The sequence below is a fragment of the Strix aluco genome, chromosome 19 (assembly GCF_031877795.1).
Source record: "Strix aluco isolate bStrAlu1 chromosome 19, bStrAlu1.hap1, whole genome shotgun sequence".
Lineage (NCBI taxonomy): Eukaryota > Metazoa > Chordata > Aves > Strigiformes > Strigidae > Strix > Strix aluco.
In genome coordinates this window covers 11,319,951-11,334,997 of record NC_133949.1, presented here as the reverse complement: position 1 = coordinate 11,334,997, position 15,047 = coordinate 11,319,951, and the positions used below count along the sequence as shown (strand labels likewise).

The 15,047-nt window shown below is 66.4% G+C and overlaps 1 protein-coding gene across 12 annotated transcripts in view; it reads left to right on the top strand.

The window, feature by feature from the left end:
• Window positions 1-1,153: 1,153 nt before the first annotated feature.
• MYO18A (myosin XVIIIA) overlaps window positions 1,154-15,047 on the top strand; it is a 38,630-nt gene continuing 24,736 nt past the window's right edge. For 7 of the 12 annotated variants that reach the window (XM_074845827.1, XM_074845824.1, XM_074845825.1 and 4 more), the window contains exons 1-2: window positions 1,154-1,230; window positions 6,127-7,207. In XM_074845827.1, the coding sequence (XP_074701928.1) occupies window positions 6,194-7,207 (1,014 nt within the window). In that variant the 5' untranslated portion in view covers window positions 1,154-1,230; window positions 6,127-6,193. Of the gene's footprint in view, window positions 1,231-6,126; window positions 7,208-11,035; window positions 11,131-12,052; window positions 12,122-13,000; window positions 13,057-13,749; window positions 14,398-14,592; window positions 14,656-14,917; window positions 14,996-15,047 lie in introns of those variants that run through there. The other 5 variants (XM_074845828.1, XM_074845826.1, XM_074845819.1 and 2 more) reach the window with 3 other exon arrangements.

Here is a 15,047-nt window from a genome sequence, read left to right as displayed (position 1 = left end):
AGCAGAGTCAAAGCACTGCCTGAAAAGGGCTTTTGGAAAGAGCTCGTGGATGCCTGTCTCTGGCGTCCCTGTTCCCCAGGCCCTGCTGGGCCACTGACGTCCAGCCAAGGGCCCAGAGGTGGCCCAGCTTCTCCCACATCCGATGGCAAGGGAGGGTGTCCCAGCACAGAGACTGCGGGGCTTGTCCCAAAACCATCCATCCTAGGGCAGCCGCCGCCAGTCTTCCCGCTGTGCACGGCTTGGGGGGGGCCCGCAGGATTTTCGCTATATCTGACCCACCCCGGTGCGACGTCCCAAAGCTGTGCCCAAAGGGATGGGGTGCAACAAAGGCTTTGTGGCTCTCGCTGCTGGGCTCGCTGGGAGATGCTCATCGTTCATCACGTGCTGTCTCCCAGCCAAGCAGCCAGGCACAGTCCTGAGCTGTCTGGTTCCCGCAGGCTTCCAGCCCTCCCCGGGGGACAAGCGGTGTGGGGAGAAACACCGGCTGTAAAATGGCTCCGCAGGCTGCTCCGCCACCTGCTCCTCTGTATTCCCCAGTCTGTGCCCACGCAGCCGCCGGTGGTGACCGGCCACCCTGCTCCGGCAGCCTGATCCCTCCGTGTGCCGGACCAGGCGCTGCTCCCGCTCGGATCCTTCCGAAAAGGGGAACCCCGGGAGCGGGGGGGTGTGCGCACCGGCGCGATGCGCGGGGCTGCGTGGGCACAACACGCGTGTTTTCCAGCGTGTGTGTGTTGTGTGAGGACGGGGTGTGGGTGGTGGGGGTGCGTGTGGCAGGGGTGCACCCCTGCGCGTTGCTGCGTGCCTTACCGGGGGGTGTCAGCACACCCCATGGGTGTGCAGAAGCGGGTGTGCACGTATTCGGTGTGCACTGCGGGTGTGGGTGTGTGCATTGGGGGGGGGTGTCACACCTGTGCCCCGGTCCCGTGTGTACATTCGGGGTGTGCTACGGGCACACCCCGGTCCCGCGGGGCGCAGCGGGGCCGCTTTTCTCGCAGCGCCCGAACGTTCCCCGAGAAGGTCGGATACCGCCGTCCCGGGCCGTTTTATACCGTCCCCATCCCGCCCCGAGCGGAGCCGCGCCCGGTGCGGCGGGCGGCGCGCGCAGAGCCGGTAGTGCCCGCCCCGGTGCGGAGCCGCCCCGCCCCGCCCCGCCCCGCCCCGCGCGCCGCCGCCACCGGGGCCCGGCACCGCCGCCGCCGCCAGCACCGGGCCCCGTTTTGCCGCCGCTGGGTGAGTACCAGCCGCTACCGGTACCGGCCCCTGGGATACGGGTCCGCACCGCCGGGCGCGGAGCTGGAAGGGGCGGCGGGGGTGGGGGGGGGCTGCGTCTGCACCGGGCCGGGCCGTGCGTGTGCCCGTGCGTGTGCCCGTGCGTGTGCCCGTGTCCCCGCGGCGTTGCACAACCGGGGAGGGGGGGGTGGTGGGGGTGGGTGTCGTGACTCCCCCTCTCCCCCGGTGCTGTCGCGGGGGGTGTGTATGCGCGTGGCCCGCTCTTGTCCTGCAGCGCCGGTGCTTGTGCATCCCCCGGTGTCTTGCGGCGGGTGCACGCGTGTGCGTGCGGGTGCACGCGTGTGTGTGGCAGCCCCCATTGTGTCACCTTGTGCGTGCCCCCAGTTGCGCTGCGGGGGGTGTGTGTGTGTGTGTTTGTGCCCGCCCCCCCCCCCCCTTCCATTGCAGCACCTGTGTGTTTACTCTGGGGGGTGCTGGGGGTGTGCGCACCCCACTGTGGGTGCTGGGGGGGTGGCGGCGCCCCCCAGACTGTCCCTGCAGGGTGCCCCATATTGGGTGCCCCAGTCCTGGGGTACCCCAGCACCCACAGCAGGACTCCTCAGGGCCGACACCGCTGCCAGGGACAAGCCCCTGGCCTGGGCCTTTCCTGCGCCGCTGGGGAATTGCATCCGTTAACCGCATCGCCCGGTGGCACCAGCACCTGGGTCCCTTTTTGGGGTGACACAAGGAGGGTGGGTGGCCTTGCAGCAAGCTGCTGGGTTGGGGGCGGCGGGGGCTCATGGGGCCTGCGGCCGCCACGGCGCCTGCCTGCACGTTAATTTGCCTGGGGAGGAATATATAGAGCGGCGGGTGAGGGCTGGGACGCGCGTCCAGAAATAGTGTGGTTTCCAGCCGGCCTGTGAGATGCAAATCCTCTGGTCAACGAGTGCCGGAGCTAAACTTAGGGCAATTACAGAAAAGCGTGGGCCTGTGGCGGGTGTGCAAGGGTGTGCGCTCGCAGCCAGCGTTCCTGCAGCCCAGGCTGGCCCTGGCACCCCGGCACCGGGGGACCCCCAGCCGGCAGTGCCCACCGCCCCGTCCCCGGTCGGGTGCTGAGCGTTCCCACAGCGCCTGTGCAGGCCCTGAACTTTGCTCCCTGACGAGCCACAGCTCAACCCTTCACCTCTGCTGTGGGCTGGGCTGTATGGGGGGGGTCAGGCTGCAACATTAGGGCCAGAAATGGGTGGTGGGGAGGCATGTGCCCAATGGTGATGGGGCTGTGACCTGCCTGTCCCCCCTCCAGCTGGTTGCTAAATCATCTCCCGCTTTCGCTCCCACCCAGCAGAGCCTGGCAGCGATCGCTGCCCCACCACCTTTGTTTTGTAAGGGCTCTCGGGCTGTTTTATTGCCCGGCTTTGGGGCGAGGCGGGTGCCTGCACCCCACGCACGCACCTTGTGCACCCTCCTGGCCTCTGCCAGTGGCCCAGGGTGACACTTCAAAGCTAGGCTGGGTCCCCTTTGCTGCCAGACATGGGGTTCCCAGGGTAGGAGGACCCGAAATCCTGCTTTGGAGACAGCTTGGCGGCACATCCCAGCTGTGTCTTGGGTAAATCCGGGATTATTTTCCTCCTGACGCATCCCAGCATTGTCTGTAAGGGCAGGCAGTGCAGAGGGATTTGGAAACCCCCTAAATTTCCCTGTTCTATGGAAAACTTGTATCTGGCAAGGAGGTGAGGAGACATCACACAGGTCAGCCCCCCTTTGCCCTGTGTGGGACCTGGGCTGGTCTCTCAGCATCACTGTCGGTGGCACCCGCTCCCTGGCACGGGATCATCCCTGCCCGGCCGGGCACAGCCGGGGTGTGGGGTGCCCCAACATGGTGTGTGCAAGGAGGTGATGGCTGCCAGCTCCTGTGCCGAAGCGGTGGGTGAGCGCGGCCCTGCCAGCCGGCATCGTGGCAGGGAGCAGAACGGGGAGGGCAGGTGACCGGGAAACTTGCACTGCAGGTCCCTGCACGGGGAGCGTGTCGGACGAGATTGCGTCTGGGGGAGGGAAGGAGTGGCCCGGAGTTTCAGTGAACGCCTTCCTCCCCGCCTGAAACTCCCCGGCGCCCTGACAGGGACACAGGGGCTCATGGCTGTGGTGGGGGGAACAAGAGGGTAGTTGCACATCCCCCCCCGCCCCCCAGCTCTTGCTTGGGTGGCTCAGGGAGGGTTTTGGGTTTGGAGGCCTCAAGCTGGGTCTCCCTTTCTGCCACCTGGCTCTCAGAGGGTGACATCCGCTGTCCCCTGCCAGCCCAGGTGTCACAGCAGCGTCCTTGCGTGCGATCCTTAGGCACAGCCGGCGCCCGCGGGTGCCTCTCCCTCCTCTGTCATGGCTCATGCACGCCGCTGCCCCGAACACGCCTGGCGATGGGTAATCCCGGAGCGAGCCCGGGGCTGAGTCAGGGAAGGCGCGTTGGGTCTGATTCAGGAGCAAGGAGACGCTCAGCAGCCGCCTCCTGCTCGCGGCATCATGCTGCACCCATCCAGCATCCCCGGGGAAAAGGGAGCAAACCACAACGGCATCCCATGTGGGCCGGGGACACCGGTGCAGGGAGGATGCTGGGCTCTTCGCCCCAGCCCACGAAGCTCCCGTCCCGCCTGTCAGTGGTGGCCTTGTGTGGGGCACATGCGGCCCAGCCGCTGGCTGCCGGCGCTGCCTGATTAGCGATGCAGATGGTAACACTTGTTCCCCCTTTTTGTTTGAGCGTACAAAGGCTGGGAGGGAGCATGTGTGCCGGGAAGAGAAACCACCGAGGACAAAGAGCGCGCCAGCCGCCTGCCTCCCAGCGCCTCAGCTCTAACCAGCACCTGCCCGGCGAGCGGCCCTGCTCCCGAGGGTCCCGCTCCTGCGGACCCGGGAAGGGGTCCTGGCACCCCCTCCCTGCCCTGGGGTGAGCACAGGGTGCTTCTGGGGGTGCAGCCCTTTCTGCATCCCCCTGGCCACACTGCGTCGGGGATGCCCAGGCAGCTGGGGTACCGGTGGCACGTGTCACGGCGGGGGGACAGGGTTGGGTGCAGGTGGTTCCCTCCCTGCCATTGCCTGTGCTGAGGCCCTGGCACCACCGCGGAGGAGCCAGCGGAGAGCAGCCCCCGCGATGGCACCTGCTGCAGGTCACGGGAGGGAGCTGTGCCGGCCCCGCGCTCAGGGCAGCGGTTGACCCGTAGCTGGCATTTCTGGGAGAGGAGAGAGGAGCTGACTTGTTCTCATGCATTTTGGGGGCCTGCCCAGCCCAGGTCCTGACTGTGGGTCTAGGCAAAGCCTCAGGTGCTGCAGGGGAGGGCAGAAAGACAGAGCCCTGGGGCTGAGTGGTGTGGGCAGAGCCATGGCAGCCCCTCTGGCCGTGGGCAGGAGGCTCAGAACTGGTGAATGCAGCCACTCGGCCACGCCGTGTGTCCGACCTTGTCCCTCCAACTGCTTCCCCTCACCTCCTCTGCTGTATCACGGGCCCAGGGCCAGTGCCATGCTGTGGCTTGCAGAGCTCTGCCCTCACGTGCCCTGTGGCCAGGCCTCTCCTGGGCACGTGAGCCCCTGCCATGACCCCGAGGGGCGGCAGGGTTCAGGCTGTCCCCTGAGCCCACGCGGCTTTGCCCAGGGGAGGCCGGGTTTCCCGTGTCCCACTGGGTGCGTTCAGGGGCAGCAAGGACCACGAAGGAGGAGGGAGGTGGCCCAGGCAGTGGTGGTGATGCAGCACTGATGCTGCGCTGGAGCCAAGGCGCAGCTTGGCACGGCATGACACGGCACAGCACCCATGCACCCAGGGTGCCCACAGAGCCTCACCTGCCAGCATGGCCAGCATCACCCAGCCCCATGGTTGCCCAAACCTCATCCCCACACCCAACAGAGAGCTCTAAAGCAGATGCTTCATACGCGGGGAGTTTTCCTGTTGTCCTTTGTGCCGAGGTTAAGTTCCTGCGCGGCTTCCTGCCCCGTTATATATAGCTGTCAGCCCGTCCTGCGCGGCGCTGCCAGCCAGCTGCTCCGGTTTGGAGTTGTTTATCTGCAGTCTGAGCGCTCGATAAAAGTCGAGGGGAGCTGGTGTGGGTGCTGGTTGCCCTGGGGGCAGACGGTCCCATAGCAGCCCTGCGCAGGGCAAGGCTGTGGGTGCTCCCAGGAGCTGGGTGCACGTATGGTTTTCTGGGGGTTGTAGGGGAGGGGCAGGGTTTCTGCCAGGCCGCAATTTTGCCACTGGCTGGGTGCTCCCCTCCCCTGCACGGGATGCCTGAATGAAAGAGCGACTGTTCCTGGAGGTCACCAGCAGCGTCATGAGTTTCTATGTCGCCCTGGCTAAAATTAGACACTTATCAGTGTTTGGGAGGGATGTGATTTTACAGGTTCCTGTTTATTAGAGCAGCCTTCACTCAGGGCCATGTTTCCGGCTCCCTTCCTGGTGGGGACACTGCCCGCGGCTGTCCCCGTGGCTTTGCGGTGGCCGGGGCCAGAACAAGCGGCAGAGGGGCCTCTGTTTCTTTGACAAGGGGCTTTTGAACGGGCGGGTGGGACGCCTGTGGCAGGAATGGGTGGTTTTGCCCAGGGAGCGTCTGCGCCGGCAGTAACCACTGCAAATGCAACCGGGATGTCTTCCTCCCTCCGCCCCTGCCCGCCTGTGCTGCTCCGAAACGGCTGCGGGAGATGCTGGGGGTCTTGCCCACAGTCAGCCCCGGTGCTGGCGTGCGGATACACAGGGGTGCCAAGCTTCTGGGCTTCTTTTGGGGTATCCCTGGGAGTGCAGGGCCACCCCTGTTGCATCCCTGGGGCTTGTGGGGATGCTGGGACACGTCCTGGGGCTGGGGGTGGCAGCTGGCAGGGAGCGAGGGGGCAGCAGGGTGGGTGTTGGCCATGCCGCTGTCTGATGGCACCCTTGTCCTTCTGCAGGCAGGTGGCCGTGCCGTGACCAGCACCCTGACGTGGGGGGCAAGTGCGCCCTGAGCCCCCCTCCACCATGTTCAACCTGATGAAGAAGGACAAAGAGAAGGATGGGGCCCGAAAGGAGAAGAAGGAAAAGAAGGAGAAGAAGGAGCGGATGTCGGCGGCTGAGCTTAAGAGCTTGGAGGAGATGAGCATGCGCCGGGGCTTCTTCAACCTCAACCGTGCCTCCAAGCGGGACTCCAAGACCCGCCTGGAGATCTCCAACCCCATCCCCATCAAGGTGGCCAGTGGCTCCGACCTGCATCTCACGGACATTGACTCCGACAGCAACCGGGGCAGCGTCATCTTGGACTCAGGCCACCTGAGCACGGCCAGCTCCAGTGATGATCTCAAGGTGGACGATGGCAACTTCAAGGGTTCGGTGCTGCAGCGGGCGGCCAAGTTCGGCTCGTTGGCCAAACAGAACTCCCAGATGATTGTCAAACGCTTCTCCTTCTCCCAGAAGAGCCGGGACGAGAGCACCTCGGAGACATCCACCCCCTCTGAGCACTCGGCGGCCCCCTCCCCGCAGGTGGAGGTGCGCATGCTGGAGACCCAGCTCACCAAGCAAGGGGTTCCCCAGGGACAACCCTGCACCCCTCCCGCCTCCTCCCTGCGTGCCAGGGTCCCGGAGCTCGTCAGTAAGAGGTTCCCCGCCGAGCTGCGGCTGCCCGCCTTGGTGCCCCCGCAGCCCCCCACCCCGCGGCAGCTGGAGCTGCAGAGGCGCAACACGGGTGATTTTGGCTTCTCCCTGCGCCGCACCACCATGCTGGACCGGGCGCCCGACGGGCAGGTGTACCGGCGCGTCGTGCACTTTGCCGAACCCGGAGCCGGCACCAAAGACTTGGCGTTGGGGTTAGTGCCGGGTGACCGGCTGGTGGAGATCAACGGGCGAAACGTGGAGAACAAATCCCGAGATGAGATCGTGGAGATGATCCGGCAGTCGGGGGAGACGGTGCAGCTGAAGGTGCAGCCCATCCTGGAGCTGAGCGAGCTGAGCCGCTGCTGGCTGCGGGGCGGCCAGGGGACACGTCGTGCTGCCTGGGATGTGAGTAACGCCGTCCCTGCCGCAGGGCTGGTGCCCTGAGTTTCTGCCGGCCGCCAGCGTCCTCACGGCGGGGGTTTGGGTTGGCAGGGGCCGTGGGAACCGGTGGGTACTGGGGCTGCGCCGGCTGGGAACGATGCACAGGGAGGAGTGGGAGGCTGTGGCTGGGATGCAGGGGCAATGCCTGCCCGTGCCTGGGGCAGCAGAGGTGCTGCAAGGGCGGGTTTGCATCAGGGCTTGCGAACCAGCACTGGTGGGTTGTTCCCCCCAAAATGCTCAGTGTGCTGCTGGGTTTGGTCTTCCTCCTGCTGGAGGGGCTCTGGGAGAGCCCAGCTCTGTGTCACCTGCGGGAAGCCTGTCCCTGTCCCATCACCGAGGCAGCAGGGAAGGGAGCTTTTCTCCTCGCTGCCAGGAAATCCCTAATGCTGCTTTGCAGGAGGGCTGCTGCCTGCCCTGCTGCCTGCATCAGCCTCTCCCTATTGGGATCCCTTTCCAGGGACCAGGGAGGGCAGTGCGGTGTGTGCCGGGCGACGGGAGCCGCCGACGGCGCGTGCAGCCCTGTGTGTGCGGCTGGTGCTGTATAAATAGAAACTTAATGGCTGGGTGACCCACATCTCCTGCGCGAGCCGCCCGCTCTGCTGGCCCTGCCGCAGGCTAACCAGTGCCCTGGCTGGCTGGCATCCTGGTGGAGCCCCCCCAAATGCTGACAGCCTGCGGGGCTGGACCCCCTCCATGGTGGCAGGGGGGTGCAGCAGCATGGCATTGGTTGAGCTTATAACTGGGCTTGTTTAATGTTGTTTTAAGCCTGACTTAAGGAGACAAGGGTGCCTGTGCCTGTGGAGCAGGTTGTCTGCACTGGGAAGAGCCATGCAGAGCATGGCAGGGCCCCATCCCCACAGGGTGGTGGCCAGGATGGAGCGAGGGTGGCCACGGTGAGGCCATGGCAGTGGCCATGGGGCTCCATGTGCTCCCCGAGCAGGCGCCGGCGCTGCGGGGTGGAGTCTGCACCGAGCTGAAGCTCTGGCTTTCCGGCAGCTCCTCCCCGGAGCCCGGCAGGCGTCACCGGGCAATGCTGGCCATGCCGTCGGGATAACTCCTGGCCGGATAGCCCCGCGGGCCTGGGGGGCACGGCTGCCCCCCCTGCCTGCACCGTGCCGGCACAGGGCAAAGTGCACGTTCAGTGCCAGCGTGCGGGGGCCAGCGAGGTGCTTGTGCCCGCCAAGAGTGCGGTGCTGTGTCTGGGAAGGGGCAAGAGGAGACACTGGTGCCCTTGGGACTGCAGGGGAGAGGCTGCAGCATATGGCCTCATGCTGGGGCCTGGCACGGTTACGTGGCGTCAGCTGGAGGAAACTGGCCAGAGGGACAGCAGTGACTGTGCCTGTGGTGTCTTTGGGTGCCACCACAGCACCAGCACCTCCCAGTGCAGGATGCTGTTCTCTTTCCATGTGGTGCAGGGGTGCGCTGGGGGGACGCACTGTGGCTTTGCCAGTGCTGGGGAGCCAAGGATGCGGTCAGGGGTCCCTCACCTGGCGGGGCCACGCAAGGTGCTGGCGCACAGGGAGGCCCGGCTCTCCCCCAGGCCCTGCTAAGCTCCCTGGAATGTTTCTGGTCCTAATTTAAATAAAAATGATCCTTTTTGAAACAGGAAATTATAGACATATTTTGGGCTGTTGCTCTGAAAGCCCCTCCCCGGCTGGAGCGGGATGGTGCTGGGCTCCCTGTGTACCGCAGGGGATTTAACCCCCTCGGCGGGGACTGTGCTGAGCCACCCTTGTCCCCGCGGACCCACGCTGCAGCTGGGCAGGGGCAGCACCCACTGTGTCTGGGGGGGCTCTCGGTGCTGTGGGGTGCGCGGGGGGCTGGCTGGTGACATGGCACGGCCAGGTGTTGGGGACCGGGTGAAAGCCCTCCCTGTGTCCCAACCTTGCTCCCAGCACAGGGCAGCCGGGCTGGCTCAGCTCCACACTTGTATTTATTTATTTACCGGCGAAATTCCTCTGGCAGGGCCCAGGCGTGCGCTGGCCGGGCAGAAATATTCCAGAAACGCCTCTGACTGCTCCAGCGCTTTGGTGGGACCACAGGCATTCAGCGGCCATGCTGGCAGACCCTGCGTGCCATGCTTGCCCGCTGGCCACGGGAGCCCTGGTCCCCGGAGGTTGCTGTCCCCAGGGTGCAAGGCCACCATGCCACAGCATGACTGGGTGCCGGCTCTTTGCGGGGGGACGTGGGGTGGGGGCTGCAGGACTCCCATCGTGCCGGAGGCGCTTTCACCTTTTGGGGAAGCTCTTGGGTTGATCCTTCCTCTGCCCTCACTGTAGGGATGGGGCATCCTCAGCGTGGGGGTCCCTGAGGGGCACTGAGGAGGGGGCTTGTGTCCAGCAGGGTTGTCCGTGAGATCGGTGCATCTCTGCCAAAATTCCTGGTGGAGGAACAAGAGTAAGCTGCTGGCCAGGCAGAAGCACTGCTGTGGCTGCATGGCTGGGCAGGGAGGGCCCGGTGGAGGTGGCCTGGGGGAGCCAGGCTCCTCCCTGGTGGGTGGCTCTGTGCCCTGCCTTGGGGATGCTTGGGACCCCCCGGGAGGGCAGGACCACCTTGCATTGCCTGGGTCTGCGCGGGTTTGACTCACCAGGGAGGGGGCTGCGGCAGCTCTGCATGCTGGGGCTGGGTTCCTGCTGTCAGGGGACGTGGCTGTGACTTTTTGCTCATGACCCAGTGGCTGCCGCCAGCTCTACCAGGGGACACTGCGGGCACCCTCCACCACATCGTGCCAGCCCTGCCAAGGGTGTTTGCTGTGGCCTCTCCCCGGTGTGTGCCCGGTGTAGAGAGGTACCGGGGCTGCCTGCGGTGCCAGCTCCAGGGCAGTGCTGTGAAACCTGGTGTTAACGTGAGCCTGGAAGGATGTGGCCCAGTGCTGGCATCCCCGGCACAGGGGTTTCCAGCTCGCCGTCGGCACAGCCCTCCTGCTCAGGCTGGGACCCCCTTCTCCCTCCAGTTGTTTTTGATGTGGGGCGTATCTGTGTCCTTGGGGTCGGGCAGGGAGCTGCTCAGGCGCCAGCTGGGGTCCCCGCTGTGCCCGTACCCAGGCGGTCACCACCTCTCCTCCGTGCCGCCGGCGTGCCTGGCTCCCTGCCGCCGGCCTCCTCCCGGCAGGCCCCGCGCGGGGAGGCCCCCGGCCCCTCGCCCGCCATCCCACTCCCACTGTTTCCAGGGAGATCTTGGACCTCCAGAGGCAGCTTTGCCATGAAAGCAGCTTTACCATGGGCTGCTGCGCCATGCTGGGGGGCTGCTGGGCCGGCACGTGTCTGTGGTGTCAGCCCTCGCCTTGGGCCGGGGGCTGTCCATCCCTGGGAGCGTTTTGGGGGGCTGTTGTGTTTGTGGAAAAGCAAAGGGAGGAGCAAGCAGCGTCAGGGCTGCACCGCCCAGCATGATGCCGGACACCCCGCTACGACACTGGGCACCCCGCTACAACACCAGACACCCCGCCGCGGGGTGCAGGAGGGTGCAACCCCATCCCTCTCAGCACAGGACCCTCCCTGGCTCCCCCCAGCCCTGCAGCTGCGCTTGGCCTGGGGGTGTCTTTCCCCGCTTCCCCCGGGGCGGGCAGTGGGACGGAGGCCGAGCAGTTCCCCCCGCGGCGCCGGGCTGCCGTGAGCCCACATCACTTCCTCCGGCGGCGGCGGCGGCGGCGGCGGCCGTGGTGGTGGTGGTGGCGGCGAGGCCCCGCTGCTCGCGTGTCCCCCCCGGCGCTCCCTCCGGCTGCTGCGCGCGCCAGCGGGGCCCTCGCATTCCTCGGCTATTTTTAGGGTGGCCCTATCAGCCCAGCTGTCCCTGCGCCGACGGCTGCCGCCCCGTTAGTGCCTCTCCCACCGAGCTGCGCCACGCTCACCCCGGCGGAAACCCCGCTCCCGGCTCGCCCCGACCCTGCGGTAAGGTGGGGACCCCCAGCGTGACCAGCACGGCACGGGGGAGCACAAGGGGGGCACGTGGGAGCCAGTCCTGGCACTGGAGTTGGGGGCCATGAGGCTGCACCCACCCCTGGGGCGCTTTGGCGGCTGGGGGCTGTTTCTTGCAGCCCCCCGGGGACCCCAACACTGGTGCTCTCCAGGGACCTTTGGGGTGGTGTCAGGCTGCGTGGAGGTGGGAGCGCCGTGGGCACAGGATCTGGGGGCTCTGACCCCTGGGCAGGTTCATCTCTGGACCCCCACGCCCAGCCTGTGCTCCGGGCACCGGCGTTTCGTGCTGCGGTGACAGGGGGGTCCAGGGGACCCCTTGGGGATGGGTTGATGTACCCCCAGACAGGCAGCTTGGTTTGGTGGCTGGGTGCCCCTCTGCGCCATGCCTGGCCCTGGGAGGGGGATTTCTCCCCGATGGCCCCAGGTGCGACCCCCTGGGTTTCAGAGAGTGGCACTAGCCAGGGCGGAGGGTCCCCACCAGGGCTGCCCAGCCGCTGGCACAGGGTCAGGCTCAGAATAAACCCCGGCTGTCAGGGCAAGCATGGTGCCCGGGGCAGAAAATATCCCTTCCCTCACCCTGGCATTTGCTTACCACAGCGTGCTGGCCCGCCCAGGGGGGGAAACTGGGGCACAGGCCTGCGGCCTGACTAAAGGGGCTTTTTTTGCACAATGAGTTTTGCTGGGTCTCGGCCTGGCCACCTGCCTGTCACCAGAGCCCTTCCTGTAGGCGCTGCCTGTTTGTACGCTGAGCGGGGCCAGGCAGGCTCAGACCCCTGTTCCTGAGGGTCCCAGGATCCCAGGGCCGGCGGGGAAGGGCACGTGCTTGTACCCTGTGCCATGGTTCAGCGTCCCGCGTGCCGGCCCCGGCCCATCTCACCTCTCCCTCTCTCCCCAGCCAGGGCTGCGGCTCCATGAGACATCGCCATGGCGTTTTCATCCCGGTTTGCATTCTGGGAGCAAAAGGGAAGTCTCTCGCGCGTTTGCCCGCACCCCACATTCGGGTCCCGCTGCCGACCAGCTCCCCCAGTTTGCCCAGTGCCAGCACCATGTTTGGAGCGATGCTCCCAGCCGCTCGCTGTGCTGACATGCTGGGGGCTGGGCTGAGCAAGGGGAGCTGCCCCGCGCCCCACCGCAGCACGGCTGCAGTCACCGGCGCGGCCACGCATGCGATTACTAACGACCGCTTTGCCCCTAACACGACGTGAGCCACCGTGGTGCCGCCGGCCAGCCCCGAGCGCTTGCAGGAGCTGTGTGATGGCAACTCAGGGAGCATCGCCCGTGGGGTGCACCATGCGCTGCTGCCACGGTGCCACAGCTGAGCCCTGGAGCTCACAGCCCAGGGCAAGGGAGGGTTTGCTGCCCACCCCCACCCCCAGAGACCCTTGGTCACCCTGCTCGGCAGGGAGCTGGCACATCCCACGGAGCGGCTGCCGCAGAGATTAGCTAGTGACACTTAAAACGTGCTGTGACGCCCGCTGGGGTGACGTGCAGAAAGGCAGAGCCCCTGTGGGGAGCAGCCACGGGGCTATATGTACCAGCTCACTCACCAGCTGCATGCAAGGAGGGGGCCCGGGCCAGGCGGGCAGAGCACTTTCCTCTCCCACCTTTGGGGTCTGCCATAACCGGGGTGCATCTCTGCGCTTCCCCCCACTTTTTTGGCTGACGGGAAGCCTGGAAGGACACATGTCCTCGTCCTTGAGGCTGCAACGGGATGCAAATGGGGGCTGTTTCATGCAGCAGCCTCCTACCCCCCTGGCATGGAGTGATGATCCCGGTGGCTTTTCTGGCAGCGAGGCCCCGCGGTGGGCTGAAACACGCTCCTCTTGTTTGTCTGACCCTCAGGTCAAGGACGAGGACAAATCCTTAGCTGTGAAAAGACCCGGGAAGGAGGATGGGGCTGTAAGTGTCGAAGGGCATGGGTAGGGTGGAGCTTTGTTGGGGATGGGGCTCACCTTTGGTGGGGACAGACCCCATGCCAGGGCTTGGGGACATCACAGAGGGTCATGAGCTCAGCATTCACCCCCCTGCACCCACCCTGGTCACTGGGAAGCACCAGCAGCTGCTCCAGGGCAGCGTGTGGAGGGTGGTGGGTGTTTTGCAGGGATGCCCGGCTGTCGGCGCGCAGCAATCTCTCCCCCTCCACCTCCCCGGGGCTTGTCCCTGCCCTGCGCACCCCAGCGGGACAGTGGGTCAGTGCCCACCCCATGGTTACAGTGCCAGCTCCCGTGCTGCCCGCCAAAGCTATTGGCGGAGGAGATCTTGCAGCTTGCCCTGTGTGTCGCAGAGAGGCTGTCAGTGCCCTGAGCACTGTGTTTTACCCCTGTACTGGCAGCCTGAGGGTCGATGGGTCCCCGCATGCGGGGATGGGAGGTCACCATCGCTCCTTGCCCTGGGGTCTGGGAGGGGACTGTAGGTTGGCTGGGGAAAGGGACTGGGTGCTGCGTCCCTCGGTGCCGGGGTCTGGCTGGGAGCTGTGCTCCTGTGGCAGGGCATGAAGCTCTGGGCACCACTGTGTCCCGAGCAGTGGGTGCTTGTGGTGGCAGACACAGCACTGCCAGACCTCCGCTCATACCGGTGTCATTGTGGCTGCAGTCAGAGAGCCCAAAGGATGCGGCGTCTGCATCCCCGAATCCTGAGTCCCCGAATCCTGAGTCCCAGAAGAGCCCTGAGCCACCCCCCGGGCGAGGGAAGAGCCCGGAGCCGGTGCTGAACGGGGCAGCCGTGAACGGGCTGGAGGGCCCGGCCGCTGAGGCGCAGGGGGACGACGGCCAGGGGCTGTCCCGCCGCAGGGTGGTCCGGGTGGTGCGCAAGGTGGTCCGCAAAGTCCTGCCGGGGGAGGACACTGGTGGTGCCAAGGAGCCGGGGCGAGATCCCAAGTCTCCCGAGCCGGTGCCACCTCCCAGGAAGGAGGAGACGGGTCGTCACGCCATCCCAGCTCCCCCTGCCGCGCCGCCTCCCCCCGCCATGCCGGCAGCCCCCGCCAAGCCAGAGCCCAAGGATGAGATCTCAGCGGGGCTCAAAACCCTCATGGCAAAGGGCAAAACCAAAGAGCACCGGCCGCGGCTCCGGCCGGGGGACAGGCGGGAGGAGAAGTCCCCCGAGCCAGCCAGGGGGGACGCGAAGCCGTCCCTGTCCCCGGGCGTGGAAGCCAAGCCAGAGCCTCTGGTGCAGCCTTCGGGAGGGAAAGTGGAGCCGGCAAAGGCATCTGCTCCAAAACCCACCGCCCTGGAAAGGCACAAGGTACCGGTGTGTACACGGCGGGGGATGCTCTAACACGGCGGCAGGGCTGTGGCATGGTGTGAGTTCACCCGCATGGTTTGCAGTGGATTTGGGGTGTGCGGTGCCGGGCAGGGGGCACTTTTTGGGGCAGTTGTGTGCACTGTGGCCACTCAGTCACGCTGCCCCTTGTCTCCTTCCCTGGCTTGTGCGGAGAAGAAGCTGCAGCTTGGCGAGAAGCGGTCGACCCCCGCGAAAACCACCCCGGCACCCCCCCAGCAGGTGTGTGGAAGTGGGGACCCGGGTCCTCGGGCATTGTGGGGTATCTGCTGGTACCCCAGCTGTGCTGGCCTCGGCACCCGCGGGTCTGCACCAGTCTTCGCCCCGGTACCCACACCGAGCACCGGCGGGCTGCAGGGCTGGGGAAACCTCTGCAATAGCCTCTCTTGCGCCTGTATGTCATGAGCGTGGGGCTGGCGGGGGCCGCGGTGCCGGCGGGAGCCAAGGGGCGACTGGCCTGGTGCTAACGGTGCTCTGCCTCCAGGCTGCCCCTGGCCCCGCGTCCCGGCTGAGCCCGTCGGAGGAGGCGCAGCGCCGGCTGGAGAGGATCTTCACTGCTTCTGTAATTCCAGGGGCATTGGCGCTCGCGTGCTGCCCGCCCGGGGATGGGGACA